Here is an 18,395-nt window from a genome sequence, read left to right on the forward strand (position 1 = left end):
AAAGAAACTTGAAAGTCCAACCAAAGTAAATAATTCTATTTTTTTTTGTTACTCCATTATGATACTTTTTGAGGCCCTTAATCCATATGCATATTTTTCTGAAAAATAACCATTGACACCATCCTTTTTAAGCTGCCAAATTTGGCTCAACTACTCAGTTAGGAAACCGCATAAAAATCTCTCTTTTTGTTGAGCTTTCTTGTCTTGATTGTTATCCGTGCTTCGTGTGTAGTGATTTGATAATTTCCCAAAACTAATTAAGCACAGTTCCTTTGCACATGAAGATCATGTTCATAGCGTATGAGAGCAACAAAACTGCCAATAAAAAGCACATAACCTTTTTTTAATTTCTGACTAGCCAGAAAATGCAAATATTATATATAATAAAACAGTACAATAAAAGGAGACACTACCGATCCGAAAACACAGAAACAACAACTAAAAACAACAAAACCAAAAAAGAAAAGCCTCTTGAAACCACGAGGCCGGAGCCGGACCCGTCGAACACACTTGTGAAGAGGGTTTGGAGAGGCCGAAGTTGAGAGCCCGTTTCATTAAGTAATAGCCAGCTGAAGTAGTAAGTATTAAACAAGTTCAAACCCGCAAAAGGTTATGCCCTTCGTATTCCCATGAACAGTTTTTTGCTGATATCTATTGCGATTGAGGATTTAGGGAGCGGAAAGAAAAGCAAGGCAAAATAGATTAACCATGGATCGTCAGATCAGATACCTGAGTTTGTCCTTGGCTTTCCCTTTTCCTCAACCAATTCGGCAATTCCTTAATCCAAACACAGCCTTTTAAGTAACCAAAAAAGGAAGTTAGAAAAGGAGAATATAAATGAGTCCGGATATAAAGCTTGAATTGCCAAAACTTCCCAATGCTCTTTTTGGCCCCGTTACTCACCTCCATCAATTCTACCACCAGCACTTGCTAGTCGGTTGTATCATAATCAAGATTCGGATGACAGATCAAAATATCGGAATCCATCTTTTCATTTTCCTCGCTCAAGAAAAGAGCTTTGGTCTCTCCCTGCAGTTTCAACCCCGCACACCTATATCAACAGTTGTAATGTCAACAGCAGAACAAACCAGCCTGAATCTCCTAGCAATCATGTTGTTGTAAGGTGCTCCGATTGGTAAGCACATTTATTGAAAAAATCTGAAAAGGCTAAAATACTAAGTTGAAGCAGTTGAGAGAGGATGAAGGGGAGACAATCGAACATCAAACCATTTGAAGCTTAAGAAACTAAATCCGTTGGTACAGAATCGAACATCAAACCATTTCAATGACATTTTTTGGCTTAAAAACTACTATGCACAGTTTTAAATACCATGCACAGTTTTGTTTTGCCTTCATAGTTGACACTTTAACAGACGTGGTGCAAAAGATAATTCAGTTATGGCTAGTAAGCTGAGACTTTGTAGCCAGCAGAGATACAAAGCTCACAAAATCATCAACCAGAATATAACCTAAAATCACCAAAGCTATCGTGGTGTTCTGTCAGTAAGAATTTTTACAAAAAGAATTATTTTCAGCATGTTCACAATGTTCACATTTCATCACCTCAGCCAATTCAGAAGCCCTTGAATCAATCTATGGATATATTGTATCTTGTATAAATGTGCAATATGTATTAGAAGCTCATTCTTAAATAATATAAGAAATATCATTGCTCCATACGCATGATTAAAGCAACAATTTTAGTACTAAAAAAATGCAACGAGGTCAAGAAGACAAAAGGCAGAGATCCACGGTAGACTATATAAGAAAGTGACAAAGCCAAAAAGAAGAAGAAGAGGTGAATCTGACTAATCAAACCATATTATAGAGGACTACAGAATAAGTGAAGTCAGCGTATGGGACAAGGTTTGATGCTCACATTAACATAAAGCCATAACAATCATTGGACCTTCTGCTAGATATCCTTGATTAAATAATGAACGATAAACCATCACTTATAAGTGCGAATGCAGGGGTCTTAATTAGTAGTAAACTGAAGTGCAAGTAACACTGAATGCCAAACATGGTCAGTCGAAACTGGTGTTGAAATCTGGTCCTAAAAGTCAATTATATCCTGATCTTATCAATTTTATCGAGTAGACTTCATTTTAAGAAATGGAGCCCTAAAATATCAAAAAGATGTTGGGCCAACATTTTTTTCAGGTTATTCAGTTATACCGCATGCATAGGGGAAAAAGGTTTATGCACTTTAAACACAATGCAATAAAAGTATTGAGTTAGGTTCATTTGCAGGGTGTTAATTTTCACAACTGACAAATTTTGAGACCATACCCTGACGAGTCTTCCACTACAAGTAGAATTGTAGTATACAACATATATGACTGGTTTCAGACAGCATATTGGCCATTTGAAAAGAAATTCAAATAAGAAAAGCCCCTGGTCATCTACTATAAACGCATTCTATATCAAAATTCAAAAATCAAAGTTGACAATAACAAACCAGTGTACATGAATTCCACAAAAAACTGCATGATAATTACCTAATTGATTCTTATAATAAGTAATATATTTCTCTGTATACCGTTGTGAAAGTATTACGCATCGTGATCTCACTGTATCTTGTATTTTATGCATAGAATCGTATTGTGATAATATCGTAATCATATCTCTTTGTAATCTTCTATTTTAGATATCTATTTTTAGGCTTTTCTCTATTTAAGTTTGTATTAGAATTGTAATCATTTAATCTCAAAATTCAGTAACACACATAAGTTCTCTCTCCCATAACTCTCCCATATGTTATGTCACATGGTATCAGAGCTAAGTTTTGGGTTGCATCACATCTCGTGGGAAAGTCTCTGTCATCTCTGTCGCCCGAGTCAATCACTCGATTGGTCTATCACCTCCACGTGCATCTGGGCTGCACGAGAGGGGGAGTGTTAGACTTGTCCCACATTGCTCATTTAAGCCACCCAAACTTGGTTGATAAAATCTAGAGGCTACTCCACCTATTGCCAATTGATTTTAGGTTGTGCCTTCCAAGAAATCTAACATGGTATCAACGCCTAAGATCTAGGCCTGTGGGATATTTGCTTTCCAGTGGGCGGCTTATGCCTCGCCGCCATCTGTCGGGCACTTATCTATTTTGTCACCATCCTCTGCATAAGTCTTTGTTTGCCTTCTTATTCTACAACTGTTGGCAGCATTTTAGTCTCTGCATCAATCTGTTTTGCCTCTGTTTCTGACGTTGCCGGACTGTAGCACCTTCGGCAACCACTTAGCACTTCCGGCAAGTCCTCCCGACCTCCGACGCACCTCCACAGACCTTCAACAACCTTTATTTTTGCTCCGACAGCTTTCCGACCTCTGTAACAGCTCCGGCAACCCTCGCTAGAGCTTCCTCTATCTCCGGCGACCCTTGCCGGAACTCCTTTTGCCTTCGGCGACCCTGGTCGGAGCTCGAAATCCTCAGATCTGCTACGTAGGTGCTCGATACCTCTGAAAACAGCCTTCCCCGACCTCCATCAGCACTCGCCAAGCTCTTTCATCCTCCGGGACCCTCGCCGGAGCTTCGTCACCCTCTTGTACTTTGGTTGCATCTCTGTCTCCCTTCCTTTGACTCTTACTTTGTTTCTCTACCTCTGAGTTTCTGACTTTATTATGGCTCTCTTCTGGCTCTCATCTGTTCTGGTTTATTTGGTTACCTTTTCGGTATCTGTTCTAGCTCTCTCCTCTATATCCGACTCTTTTGTGTGCCTACATCTGTTCTTCTGTCTACTATCCTAGTCTGTTCTTCTGTTTGAATTCTAACGACCTGTTTTTCTGCATTTTGTTTGAGGGCCTGTATTCTGTCTGTCTTTTGCATGCGTCTCCGGGGCTTCTTGCTCAATCGAGGGTGAGCATCTAGCTTGATGCGTGTTAAGTGTCTGACTCTGTATCTAAATCTGTTGTCGGGACCTCTGAGTTGTCGCAACCTATCTGAATTTGGCACTGAAGTTTGCTCGTGACTTTAGAAATCTGGATTTCTTCGTTCTGTTCTGTCTACTTCCTTTGGAGCTGTACAATCTCGATTTTGGACCTCTACAACACCGTTTTAGCAATATTTCAGCCCTTATTGCACCAAGACGCCTACCACTGCTACTTCCTTGGCAAACTCACGATGTTCTCTGGGCTCGCATTATGAGTTTGAGGGAGGGCGTGAAAGTATTATGCATCGTGATATTATCGTATCTTGTATTTTAGGCATAGAATCGTATTGTGATAATATCTCACTTAGTAATCTTCTATTTTAGGTATAGATTTTTAGGCTTTTCTCTATTTAAGTTTGTGTTGGCATTGTACTCATTTACTCTCAATATTCAGTAATACAAGTCAGCTCTCTCTCCCATATGTTATGTCAAAATCGTATGTTCAAAACTTGAAGTTGCACTTTCTTTCTTTAGTCTCTTCTGTTTTTATCCCTTTCTTTTTCACATGTGTGTTCTTGGCATAAAAATAGTATACCCATACACTTTCTACCTTCCTAGAACCACAGTAACTCTGATATGCCAATCGTATGATTATGTATTTGCATTTCTTTGATAGGTTTAGGAGAAGATTAAGTCTTATTTAATGAATCATGGTTAAGCAAAAAGGTCACAATATACAAGCTTGCATGGATTTTATGGCATATATGCTATACATAGGATCACACCACAAGGACTTGGGTACGTATTTGTTTATATAGGCTCAATCAGTCGATTCTCAAGATCAACAGGAACACAAAATAGTTAAATATCTATATTTAGCAATGTTTTCGTTTCATAACGTGAACAAGGAACACTGAGCCCTAGTAAGAGTACTTGTTTTGGTTTGAACCAAATATACTCTTGAAGTAGTACAAAGAGGAGTTGCGACATTCTATGTTTGATGTCCATTTATATTCGTTGGATATATCCAAGCCTATCTTAGTATTCATCATCAACATGAAACTTGCACATGGAGGCAAACTAGCAGACATGCTGGCTCAGCACATAGCCTATTAGATTGCAGCCTTGTAGACAAGTCTCCTCTCTTCATTTTGAATAAGGGAAGACATAGATCTTCGATACATAAAGTATTATAAGCGCATAAACGTACTAGGTAGATTCGAAGTCTACTTCAGTTGGAATGCATTCTCCAAATAGTCTGTTGAGGTTAACGAGTACGATGGAAGTACTTGTATCTTAAAAATATAGCAATACAAAAATTTGATATTTAGCAATTTTCATCAACGCTAGCCATGAAACAAGTTTTTAGGAACCACAAAATGTATAAGCTATACAGTTGGAAAACTAAAACACATCAAACATGAGCATTATGGCAATTGGCAAGCATACTAGTAATATGGGACACATTTACCTTGATTTGATATTCAACACGGGTGAATTATCTCCCATCACTGCGTCCTTCAGTGAAATGAAGCTCGGAGTATGAGCAATTGCTTTATATTCTGATTTAACCCCGCAAAACTTTAGAAACATCAATCGCTCGTCAGCCTTATAATAAACCACAACATTGCCCAAGCGATCAAAAAACAATATATCTCCGCTTCTCAAGTAAGTTATCGGTTGGTACACACCACGAAGCCACCTATTATAAGGAGTTGTGGTACTCACACAAAACAATTTAGTCCAAGATTCCTGGACATTGTATTTCTTCATCACCCAAATTTTCATTACAATATAGTTATCTTCAAGGTCACATATGCAAAGCAAGTTTCTCAATACCCCCAATGAGATATCTTCCATCCCGTGCAAGCTAATGATGGCATGTTTGCGTGGCGGTGGCGGAATGGCTATGAATCTCTCCTTGTCAAAATTGAAAGAAACTATATAGTTTCTTTCAGCCATCTGCTCGTCAATATTGTAGTCGATAAGAAGCCAATGAAGAGCGCCATTCAGATATGAAGGGAATCTAAGCTTATACCCATAATTTGATGAAGGTGCACGCCCAATCCTTTTCCATGACCCTGTTCCCAATATATATATCTCTGTTACCCAAATTATGCAACCTAGAGGGGGGGTGAATAGGATTGCTAGTAATAATTACCAATAAAAATTTATCTCTAACAATATATGCAAACAATAAGTATGCAATCAAAATAGAGAGATAGAGAGATAGAACCCGTTTATAGTGGTTCGGTCCGGATTTGTCCACGGTCCGGCCCTACTCCACTTCTCCTCAAGCAATTACTTGAAGGTTAGACTAATCTTTAAAAGATTACAACTTGTAAGTCTTGCGGGTGCTTACAAGAACCGAATGCCTCTAGCTTTCCCGAGGAGCTAGCACAACCGCAAGAATTTTCTCCGAAAACTTCTCAAAAACAATAACACCCAAATTCCAACCCGAATTTGGTCTTCTAAGCTTTCAAGTGTTTGACTCAAACACTCACTTAGGAAATACAAGTATGTGAAGAAGGTATGAAAATTAACGCTGACGACTTGTACAAATTTTCTCTCAAGAATAATATGAAAGTGGAAGAACAATGAGAATTTTTGGCTTTGATCTTTTGAGAATTTGCTCTTGCAATAATATGGAATGTTGTAGCTTGTGTGTGTACTCATTAATGAGTTCTTGATGCCTTATATAGCCATCCATATGCTTCCTAGCCGTTGGAAACTAGCCGTTGGAACTAGCCGTTGGAAACTAGCCGTTTGAAACTAGCCGTTGGAAACTAGCCGTTGGAAACTAGCCGTTTGAAACTAGCCGTTGGAAACTAGCCGTTGGAAACTAGCCGTTTGAAACTAGCCGTTTGATAGAGTGGTCATCCGGGTGGTCGTCCGGTTGTCACAGCTTTCTGTTCAGACAGCCGGCTTGTCAGCCGGTTCGTCAACCTGTGGCTCACAATTTCATCTAAATAAACCGTTAAAGCATGTATTGAGCTCAATAAAGTCTTTGTAAATATAAATCATGAATCCAAGAGACTTTATGCTATATTTCAAGGTCACGAAAATATTTAATTCGGGAATCGACTTTTCGATAATTTTGTATTTGCCGAATAAAAATATCATTGAATTAATCATCAAAATAATTAATAGAGATGCATATAAATTTTCACAAATTATAATGCATACATTTTTCAACAATCTCCCCCTTTTTGATGATGACACAAAATGATAGTTTTTATTCAAGTAGGAGTTATGCCAATCTCCCCCTTAATACATGCACCAAAGCAGTTATCTACGATCAACGAGTAATAGCAATAATCATCAGATCATAGCAAGCAATTTTTTAAATTTGCCCAAAATGGCAAGATAGATCAATTAAAACTTGGCTTTTTCTCCCCCTGTGACATCATAAAAAAAAAACTAAAAAGAGAAAAACAATAGGGCCATGGTTCCAGCACCATGCCGCTCTTGCCCTGTAGCACTCTATCTTCGTACATTGAGAGCTTGGCGTCCTTGATTTTCGTATTCTCGAATAATGGCTGCTACAACGGCAGCTATAATGCCAATCCAATACCACAGAGTATCCACATTTACATTCCATCCGAACCATGGTGGTATTCTCATGGTAAGTAACGCACACAGCAGAATGAAGATAAAGAGTTGCATCCAAATGGTTTGGATAAACAACCTGAACTCTGCTCGTTCGGCATCTCTTTCGTAAAACTCAAACGGTAACCCTTGCGGTATGTTTGCCATTGCTCGATTTGGAAGGATAGAGATTTGGAGAGATTTAGGCCGAGAGAGAAGGAGAGATAGATAGATGAGGAGATAGAGATTGTGTTGTTGAATTTATAGAGTATGAGATTGCCGAATTGTTTGAAATGCTGCGCCGAATTGTTTGAAATGGTGCGCCGAATTGATTGAATTGCTGCGCCGAAAGAGAGATAATAGGGGATGCGGCACCGAATAGAGATAGGATAGGGGATGCGGCGCCGAATAGGACAAGAATAGGGGTGGCGCCGAAAAGAACAAGAATAGGGGAAGAAAATTGTGTTCGGGTGTTTATTGTTGTGTCCCCTTAATACATGCTCCCCCTAAAAGAGAGCTTTTTAAAGAATGCGAGGGGTATTACCGAGAATGATTATCCCTGCAAGCTTAGAGACAAGAAATTCATATCGGCGAAGTATATAAGAGACAATTTAAGCACTAAGCCATGAAGTTCATACAAACTAAGTGTAACAGACTTAATAAATCAGAGTTAGCAACGCAAAAGCTTGAATAAGTCTCAATCCTCACGGTTGTCCGGTTGGACATCCGCTTGGACATCCGACTGACTGTCACGACCCTGACCCGCCCCTTGAGGTCTTAATCATGACAAATGCCAGTGATTTCTAGCAGAGGGCTCCCAAAAGACAGATTTCCAAAACCCACGAAATTATCAGCATATAACAGATTTGTTCAAGACTCAAAATAAATGATCAAACTTGATTCTTGTACATCTAACCAACACTTAAACACGTAAAGAAGGTAGGAGATCCCTACCTCGAGGGTTAGAAGCAAGCCCGAACATGGAGGAAACCTCAAAGTGCTCCGATCATGATTCTTCTTCGATCAATAGGAAGATCTCGTCGCGTAGAACAACTTTAGTACTTGGGATTTTTCCGAAATCTCATTCTAAGGCGATGAAATCGAAGAGAGAAGTTTGGACGAGAGGTGAGAAAGAGAGAGAGTCGGTCGAGGGAGTAGAGAGAGAGAAACGTGTGTGTGTCTGCCCGGAAAAGAAAAGAAATATATGTGGGGGAGAATTATCCCCTACACACACCTTCACTTATACACCCATGCATATTACACTTGCATCCCGAACTTCTAAATTCTAGCACATTCGACATCCGAACTCATTCTCCATTTTATATCACAACTCATGCCTTAATAAAACATAAAGAATTATGGAAATAAAATACGGGTCTCTACACTGACAAATGCAGGTTAAGTCCAGAAAACGTTTAAGAGGAGTAGCATTAAAGACCATAAAACTGTTTTTCTGCATACCAAACACAGGAAAATGAATCATATGATAAAATGTTTGGAGGGTGATTTCTTTATCAAGATCATTTGTACTCTCCATCAAGTATGATATTTACGAATTCAATCAACTCAACATTGAATCCAAAAAAAAACTTTTGACATCAAGAACACAACTTTTTCATAAATGATTAGACATGCCGAGTTCTCGTCGAATGAAACAAAATTGTTCTTCACCAAGGGGTTTTGTGAAAATGTCCGCCAATTGCTTGTCGGTACTAATAAAGTTAAGTTCAATATCCCCTTTTTGAACATGATCTCTTATAAAATGATGTCTAATCTCAATATGTTTTGTTCGAGAATGTTGAATTGGATTCTTGGTTAAGCTAATTGCACTAGTATTATCACATTTAATAGGACTATGATCATATTGCAAATTGAAATCCTCCATTTGTTGTTTGATCCACAATATTTGGGCACAACAACTTCCGGCCGCTACATATTCCGCCTCGGCAGTAGATAGAGCTACGGAATTTTGTTTCTTGCTATGCCGAGACACTAGAGAGTGCCCTAGAAATTGGCAAGTCCCACTTGTACTTTTACGATCAACTTTGAAACCTCCAAAATCCGCATCCGAATAACCAATTAAATCAAATGCAACTCCACGTGGATAAAACAATCCTAAGTCATGAGAACCGGCAACATATTTAAAAATACGTTTAATAGGTTTTAAATGCGATTCTTTAGGACATGATTGAAATCTAGCACACATGCAAACACTAAACATTATATCCGGTCTACTTGCAGTGAGATAAAGTAATGAGCCGATCATACCTCGATACATCTTTTCATTGACGGCCTTACCATTCTCATCTTTGTCTAGCTTAGTTGATGTGCTCATTGGTGTGCTCATTGGCTTTGATCCTTCCATGCCAAACTTCTTAATAAGTTCTTTCGCATACTTGTCTTGGTTGATTAGGATCCCCTCATTAGTTTGCTTGATTTGAAGTCCGAGGAAGAAGTTAAGCTCCCCCATCATACTCATTTCAAATTCACCTTGCATACACTTAGCAAACTCTTTGCACATATTATCATTAGTGGCACCAAAGACAATATCATCAACATATATTTGAATAATGAGCATATCTTTACCTTTGGCTTTAATGAAAAGAGTAGTATCAATTTTTCCACGAGTAAAGCCATTGTCAAGCAAGAATGAACTAAGTCTATCATACCATGCACGTGGTGCTTGCTTCAAACCATATAGAGCTTTTGAGAGTTTAAAAACATGATCGGGGTATACATGATCTTCAAAGCCGGGAGGTTGTTTGACATAAACTTCCTCATTTATGAACCCATTCAAAAATGCACTTTTCACATCCATTTGATAAAGCTTGAAATTTTTGAAAGATGCAAAGGCAAGCAATATGCGAATAGCCTCTAATCTAGCTACCGGTGCAAAAGTTTCTTCAAAATCAATACCTTCTTCTTGATTATAACCTTGAGCAACAAGTCTAGCTTTATTCCTAACAATATTTCCGGATTCATCTAGCTTGTTACGAAAAACCCATTTAGTACCTATAATAGTGTGATCAAGAGGCTTAGGTACTAATGCCCAAACTTTATTCCTTTCAAATTGATTTAACTCATCTTGCATGGCCAAAATCCAATTTTCATCATCTTGAGCTTCCGGAAAGTTTTTAGGCTCAATTTGAGAAACAAAAGCTTGATTTTCACAAAAATTTCTATGAGACGAGCGAGTGGTTACCCCTTTCGAAACTTCTCCAAGAATCAAGTCCTTTGGATGGTTTTGCACGAATCTCCAATCTTTGGAAAGATCTTGGTTGTCTCCCATGGCATCTTGAGGTTGATTAATAACTTCATCTTCTTTGATTTGAGAGCTTTCTACTTGAGTATCACCATCAACTTTTTCTTGAATTTTCAAGTCATGAATCTCATGTGTAATTTCTAAGTCATCATTATCAACAACATCCTTAGTAGCACAAGGATTAGATTCATCAAAGGAAACGTGAATAGATTCTTCAACAAGATTAGTGCGCTTATTATAAATTCTATATGCTTTGCTAGTAAGAGAGTAACCAATAAAGATGCCTTCATCCGATTTTGAATCAAATTTACCCAAGTTATCTTTTCCATTGTTTAATACATAACATTTACAACCGAAGGCATGAAAGTAATTAATGTTGGGTATTCTACCATTCCAAAGCTCATAAGGAGTTTTCTTGAGGATAGGCCTAATTAAAACTCGATTCAAAATATAGCATGAGGTATTAACGGCTTCCGTCCAAAAATATTTTGGCAAAGAGTTTTCACAAAGCATAGTGCGGGCCATTTCTTCCAGAGTACGATTTTTTCTCTCTACTACTCCATTTTGTTGAGGAGTACGAGGTACGGAAAAGTTATGACCAATACCATGTTCATCACAAAACTTTTCATATAAAGAATTGTCAAGTTCTTTTCCATGATCCGTACGAATGTTAGAAATAACAAAGCCTTTTTCATTTTGAACTCTTCTACAAAGTTTAGTGAAATTAGGATAAGCCTCATTCTTATGAGCTAGGAACATCACCCATGTATATCTAGAGAAATCATCAACAACAACAAGACAATAATAGTTTCCACAAAGACTTGGAGAGCGAGTTGGTCCAAACAAATCCATATGAAGTAATTGCAAAGGTCTAGTAGTTGAAACAACATTTTTGGACTTAAAAGAAACCTTGGTTTGTTTTCCTTGTTGGCAAGGACCACAAAGTCTATCTTTTTCAAATTTGATTTTAGGAAGACCTTTTACCAAATTTTTTCTAGAGAGTTTTGAAATAGCATCCATACTTGCATGTCCTAGGCGCCTATGCCAAAGCCAACTATTTTCACTCAAAGCGGAAAAACATTTTATATCACAATTACTTAAATCATTGAGATTAAAAACATATACATTTTCAAGTCTTTGTCCAACGAAGAGTGTCTTGTTGCTTTTGACATTTTCAATGATACATTTGGATTTTTCAAAGATAACACGATTTCCTCTATCACATAATTGACTTATGCTAAGAAGATTGTGTTTTAAACCACTAACAAGTAAAACATCTTCAATAATAGGAGAATTACCTATATCACCGATTCCTATGATTTTGCCTTTGTTGTTGTCTCCAAATGTGACATGTCCACCATCTTTAGGCGAAAGAGAATTGAAAGCCCTCTTGTCACCGGTCATGTGTCTTGAACATCCACTATCAAGGTACCAACTTCCTTCCTTGAGAGAACTTTTGAAGCATACCTACAATAGCACATCAATTCTTGACTTTTGGTACCCAAATCATCTTGGGTCCTTGAAGGTTAGCATTGATACGGTTCTTAGGAACCCAAACCTTTTTTGCATTAGAAGATGAGTATCCTTTCATAGGACATGTAGGAGAAATATGACCAATTTTACCACAATAATGACATGTCAATTTAGAATGGTTAGAAGGAGGAACATCTTTTCCAAAAAGATTTTTGTGTTGAGTGGGATTATAACCAATTCCGGCCTTGTGAAAAGAAACCATTTGTTTTCCAAGAAGAATGTCTAAACTTTCTTTTCCATTAGTGAGTTTTGAAAGAGAATTAGTTAAATCGTCAATTTGTTTTTCTAAAGATTCGTTTTTGGAAGTATCCTTCAAATACTCTTTTTCTTTTGCCAAAGAGGTTCTTAAACTTTCATTTTCTTCCTCCAAAATATCTTTCTCTTCAATTAAATCATCCATTTCTAGTGAGAGATCTTTAGCAACCTTTTTAAGAAATTTGTTTTTAGAAACAACTTTTTCAAATTCTACTTTCAACTCTTTATAGGCAATAAACAATTCATCAAAGGAATAGGATGAGTCGAGATCTACCTCGTTTTCTTCGATGGCCATGAAACACAAGTTAGCGACCTCTTGTTGCTCATCGTCCTCATCGGAGCTACTATCGTCACTATTGTCCCATGTGGCCATCATAGCTCTCCTTTTGTCCTTCTTTGAATATTTTTTGGCATATGGACATTCACTTTTGATGTGGCCGGGCTTCTTGCACTCGTAGCAAATGATTGGATCCTTTTTGCTACTTTCTTCTTTGCCTCCATCTTTTCTTGAAAATCCTCTACCTTTGCGAGATGCTCTATTTTTGAGGAGTTTCTTGAACGTTTTTGTGATGAGCGCCATTTCATCATCCTCACTTTCGTTGCTTGAATCCTCCTTGCTTTTTGATTTGCTTGTTGTACTTTTGAAGGCAAGATCCTTAACTTTCTTCTCTTTTTCACCCTTGAGGTTGTGATGCATTTCCTCCGTCATGAGAGATCCCATGAGCTTGTCCATCGTGTATGTTGAGAAATCTTTGGATTGTAGGATGATGGAGGTGGTAGTGTCCCAATTGGTTGGCATGGAACGGAGCACCTTCCTTGTCATTTCGGATTGACTGTAAATCTTTCCAAGAGCTTTTAAACCGTTAGTAATACTAGCAAATCTAGCAAACATTTGAGATATAGATTCATCCGGTTTCATTTTGAAGAGCTCATAGCTATGCACAAGAATATCAATTTTGGACTCCTTAACTTGACTATCTCCTTCATGTGACATTTCTAACTTATCCCATATTTCTTTAGCCGATTCACATGCGGAGACACAATCATATTCATTGGGAGTAATAGCACAAAAAAGAAGGTTCATAGCTCTATAGTTCTTTTCTATTGAAGCCTTTTCCAAATGACTCCACTCATAATCTGGTTTAGGCATAGTCTCTTCTCCAACTTTCTTAGTAGGAATAATGGGACCATTTTTGATAATTTTCCATAGATCATAATCCGTGGATTGAATAAAGATCATCATTCTATTTTTCCAATGAGAGTAATTTTCTCCGGTGAACAAGGGAGGTCTATTGGACGATTGACCTTCGATACAAGAAACATTACTAGTGGTTGCCATGGATCTTAACTCTTAGATGGTTAAATCTACAAACAAGAGCCGAGGCTCTGATACCAATTGTTACCCAAATTATGCAACCTAGAGGGGGGGTGAATAGGATTGCTAGTAATAATTACCAATAAAAATTTATCTCTAACAATATATGCAAACAATAAGTATGCAATCAAAATAGAGAGATAGAGAGATAGAACCCGTTTATAGTGGTTCGGTCCGGATTTGTCCACGGTCCGGCCCTACTCCACTTCTCCTCAAGCAATTACTTGAAGGTTAGACTAATCTTTAAAAGATTACAACTTGTAAGTCTTGCGGGTGCTTACAAGAACCGAATGCCTCTAGCTTTCCCGAGGAGCTAGCACAACCGCAAGAATTTTCTCCGAAAACTTCTCAAAAACAATAACACCCAAATTCCAACCCGAATTTGGTCTTCTAAGCTTTCAAGTGTTTGACTCAAACACTCACTTAGGAAATACAAGTATGTGAAGAAGGTATGAAAATTAACGCTGACGACTTGTACAAATTTTCTCTCAAGAATAATATGAAAGTGGAAGAACAATGAGAATTTTTGGCTTTGATCTTTTGAGAATTTGCTCTTGCAATAATATGGAATGTTGTAGCTTGTGTGTGTACTCATTAATGAGTTCTTGATGCCTTATATAGCCATCCATATGCTTCCTAGCCGTTGGAAACTAGCCGTTGGAACTAGCCGTTGGAAACTAGCCGTTTGAAACTAGCCGTTGGAAACTAGCCGTTGGAAACTAGCCGTTTGAAACTAGCCGTTGGAAACTAGCCGTTGGAAACTAGCCGTTGGAAACTAGCCGTTTGAAACTAGCCGTTTGATAGAGTGGTCATCCGGGTGGTCGTCCGGTTGTCACAGCTTTCTGTTCAGACAGCCGGCTTGTCAGCCGGTTCGTCAACCTGTGGCTCACAATTTCATCTAAATAAACCGTTAAAGCATGTATTGAGCTCAATAAAGTCTTTGTAAATATAAATCATGAATCCAAGAGACTTTATGCTATATTTCAAGGTCACGAAAATATTTAATTCGGGAATCGACTTTTCGATAATTTTGTATTTGCCGAATAAAAATATCATTGAATTAATCATCAAAATAATTAATAGAGATGCATATAAATTTTCACAAATTATAATGCATACATTTTTCAACAATCTCAGCCACCCTTCTGCTATAATCTTCTATGCCTGTAATGGGATCACGAACCCGTTCCCTTTCCCGCTGATCAAACATCCTGATCACCTTATAGTCATTTGTCATTGGACTGAATCCCAAACCACAATCACTAAACCTTCTAGAATTACGAGACTTGGCAGCTTGTGTGAGAACCGGGAGTTTTATAAACTCGCCAGTGATTGGGTTACACACAACAACAGGATCATCCTGTGATGGCTCAGACAAACAAAGAAATCCATTGCAGGAATTCACCAAATTTAGCTTGTGATCTTTGGGCTTCAACTTGATGCACCGCTTTCGTTTAACCCTGCCTTTAGAGTTACCACTCACATTTGCATCACCTTCACTGTTCATCGCCAGTTCTGCATTGTGCAGAGGGATCTTTAACTTGGTTTCAAGCTTCATGTGAAAGTGGCGCCCGGACAAAGAACGTCCATAACAAGCACAGTTCTCACGTAGATCGAAACCAGAGCTGTGTTCCGGTAACTCAACCAAGTAAAGGTTTCTTGATATGTGGGTAGGGGACAAGGATTGGATGAGAGGATACGACTCAGCGCACAAAAAGTGCTGCTTTGCAAATTCCTGATCAGAGATTAGATTTCGCCAAGTTTTACAAACACATCTGCAGATGAGCAGTTCCTTTGTAGGGAGTCGGAGCAGAATGTCAAAGGAGATAGACCTGGGGAGGTCTTCCATGGACGGACCCAGATTCAGTTTTTGCTGTTTTTCAAAGTCATCCAGTTCTTTGTCAACTTTATGGGTGTTGAAACTCCTAGTTTTTCTTCCTCTTTTCATGGATTTTCTCTGCATCAACAGGGTTTGGACCTGTTATGACTTATGTGTTACACTGGAACAAATTACAGTAACAGTGTTACAGTGATTTAGAAGGCCAGTGGATACAATAAAACGGAACCAAGAGAAAACATTATGATAGCAAAGTTAGGTTGAGAACAATAAAAACTTACTCCAGTCACAATAAGGAGGAAGCTATTCCACCCACCTTTCCCCCCCCAAAAAAAAAAAACTTTATGAACTGTGACTACATCTTTAGTATGTCATTCTCTCTGATGGTGGATAATCTGGTCTGAGGTAGTTACCCAAAAGAAATGGGTATTACAAGTTGAGCCCAATCCTTATCTGAAAAACTCCTGTACTCCACACATATATATACGAGAAAAGCGTTCGGAGCTAAAGGAGCTAGACACCAGGCCTGTTCCGCTAAGATTCTTATTTATAAGTACTTATTTCTCGTTTTACAAAATAGATCATTCTCTTATAATACATCACCTTTAATTCAAAAAATAAATAGTTATTTTAGTTAGTGGAACACAATAAGTTTACAGAAATAATATGAGAAAGTAAATAAATTCTTGTCCTCCGTGAGGTAGCATATTCAAATCTCGCGGAGGCCAAACATTCCAGAGTTTAGGGCCACTGGAGTGTTTGCTTGGTCATTAACCTTAGGGCCTCGGAATTGGTCTCGGAGCGCGCAAGCGGACATCTACGGTATTAGAAAAACCTACTTTTAGAAATTCCAAATGATTCATCAGAACTAAATAAGCAAAAAATTAACAGGAAAAACAAAAGGAGGCAATTTCAGTGTAAGAGGGTGGACATGGATACAACCAGATGAGATGAGCCTAATCCTTACAGTAAACAAAACGGATGTTACTACAGTGGAAAACATAAAATTATCAAATCCTGACCTGAATCCTCGTATGTAACATAAGACAACTCCTATGTACTACCAACTAAATCTGAGCCTTACCAATATTGTAAGTTAGAGAGAGAGAGAGAGAGAGAGAGAGAGAGAACCAGATGCAGGGATGCAATTTCTTCCTTAGTGGGTTGATTCTAATTCGTGATTAATTAGAGCATCGGGATCAGGTTAAGCTTCCCTCCATACTGGTTTTATACCCTGTGCTTCACCAATGGAGCATCTCTCATCCTTGCCTATTTTTTCACCCAAATTTAGGTAGGAATTTGGGTCAAAAGCTTGACTTGAATAAAGCATCTCCAATGGTAAATTCATATTTTTACCTAAATCTATTAATAACACACTTGTAATTAATGAGTGACATATTTGTAATAATGAGAGTGGAAATATAATACGAGAAAAATGGGTATGAATTTGATTTTATCCAAATTTGGATGAGAAAATGGATAAAACTCAAAATAGATAGACAACTGGGTATGACATTGGAGCTGGATTTTTAGGCTTTTTACTCAAATTTTGGGTATGGATAAAGATTGGAGATGCTAAATGAACGGTTCATAGATCTAAACCGTTCATTCTAATTTCTCGAACCTTTTTATGTTATTTTTTTTCATGTACCGGACTATCCCTCTTCCCCAAATTCAATTGTTGTGGCTTCATTTTTTTAAATGATGCCAGGGCCACAAATTCTTGCATTGTTTAGTGCATGCATAAACTCACAAAGTGTGTGAGTTCCACGCACCGATGTACATTAATGTGTGAAATTAGTTGTGGTTCTAGCAATTTTTAAAAAGAATTCAGGTGTTTGGATCAAAATATACGTGCGCACTTTGAATAATTTGGGCATTCCACCGTCCACTAACGGGATTTTTTTTTTCATCCCTGGCTTAAAAAAAAGAATGGTATTCAAATTGTTAATCTCTTTAGGTCTCACATTTAAGAACATGTGTTTGAAAAGAAAGTTAAAATATTTGGAAAAAAAATTAAATCGAGTCAGGGTCGCACATGCAGAGGAGTGTTTGTTGTGATCCAGGTGTTATGGATCATTTGTTTACCTCTCCACGTGCTAGTTGGGGGTCGCATGTGCGGAAAAGTGTTGGAATTTGTCCCACATTAGTTAATTATCTCCTCCAAAACTAGTATATGAGTCTTGACGGTTTTTTCACTCTTTGCCAATTGATTTGAAGTTGGATGCTTTAATAGTCCGTACTTGCAAACTCGAGCAATTATATGACGATAACAAAAATGTGTGATGGATAAAAGTGTTGGGTACATGCGGCGGCGGTGCCCAAGACCACACTCTCATAACTATCTTACAAAACAACTGAAATTACTTTCCGGTACAATTACGGGATGCAACAATAAATTTGTTTTTAACTTTTAGAGATAATTACCCCCAGTAACCTTTTAGAGATGAATAGGGTGCGTTTGGTTGGATAGAATGTGAATAGGAATAGAATTAAGAATGAAATAGAATTGAAGGAATTGAGAATGAAATAATCATTCTCATTCTCATATTTGGTTGTGCTTATAAATAGTCATTCTCATCTCTAATGGAATAGTGTGGCAATAGCAATTTTTAAAAACAATAGTAAATTTTGAAGTGGCAATAGCATTTTTTTGGAGTGACAATAGTAATTTTT

General features: G+C 37.8%; 1 protein-coding gene across 1 annotated transcript; it reads right to left on the reverse strand.

The window, feature by feature from the left end:
* Nucleotides 1-349: 349 nt before the first annotated feature.
* Nucleotides 350-16,819, reverse strand: LOC131334742 (F-box protein At3g07870-like). Its single transcript, XM_058369960.1, has 4 exons — nt 16,742-16,819; nt 15,013-15,839; nt 5,341-5,967; nt 350-1,051 (listed from the first exon to the last, which is right to left on the reverse strand). The coding sequence occupies exons 1-4, from the start codon at nt 16,760-16,762 to the stop codon at nt 931-933; spliced, it is 1,596 nt and encodes a 531-aa protein (XP_058225943.1). The 5' UTR covers nt 16,763-16,819; the 3' UTR covers nt 350-930.
* Nucleotides 16,820-18,395: the final 1,576 nt, after the last annotated feature.

The sequence above is a fragment of the Rhododendron vialii genome, chromosome 7a (assembly GCF_030253575.1).
Source record: "Rhododendron vialii isolate Sample 1 chromosome 7a, ASM3025357v1".
NCBI classification, from domain to species: Eukaryota; Viridiplantae; Streptophyta; class Magnoliopsida; order Ericales; family Ericaceae; genus Rhododendron; species Rhododendron vialii.

What these genes read in the sequence shown, in the direction of transcription:
- LOC131334742 (XM_058369960.1), bottom strand. Translation starts at nt 16,762, where the DNA reads ATGTTACATACGAGGATTCAG. An exon ending in AGCAGAAGGGTGGCTGAGAT is followed by an intron (nt 5,968 to 15,012) that starts TGTTGAAAAATG and finishes GGTAACAGAGAT; the next exon opens with ATATATATTGGGAACAGGGT. An exon ending in GTGTTGAATATCAAATCAAG is followed by an intron (nt 1,052 to 5,340) that starts GTAAATGTGTCC and finishes CTGTTGATATAG; the next exon opens with GTGTGCGGGGTTGAAACTGC.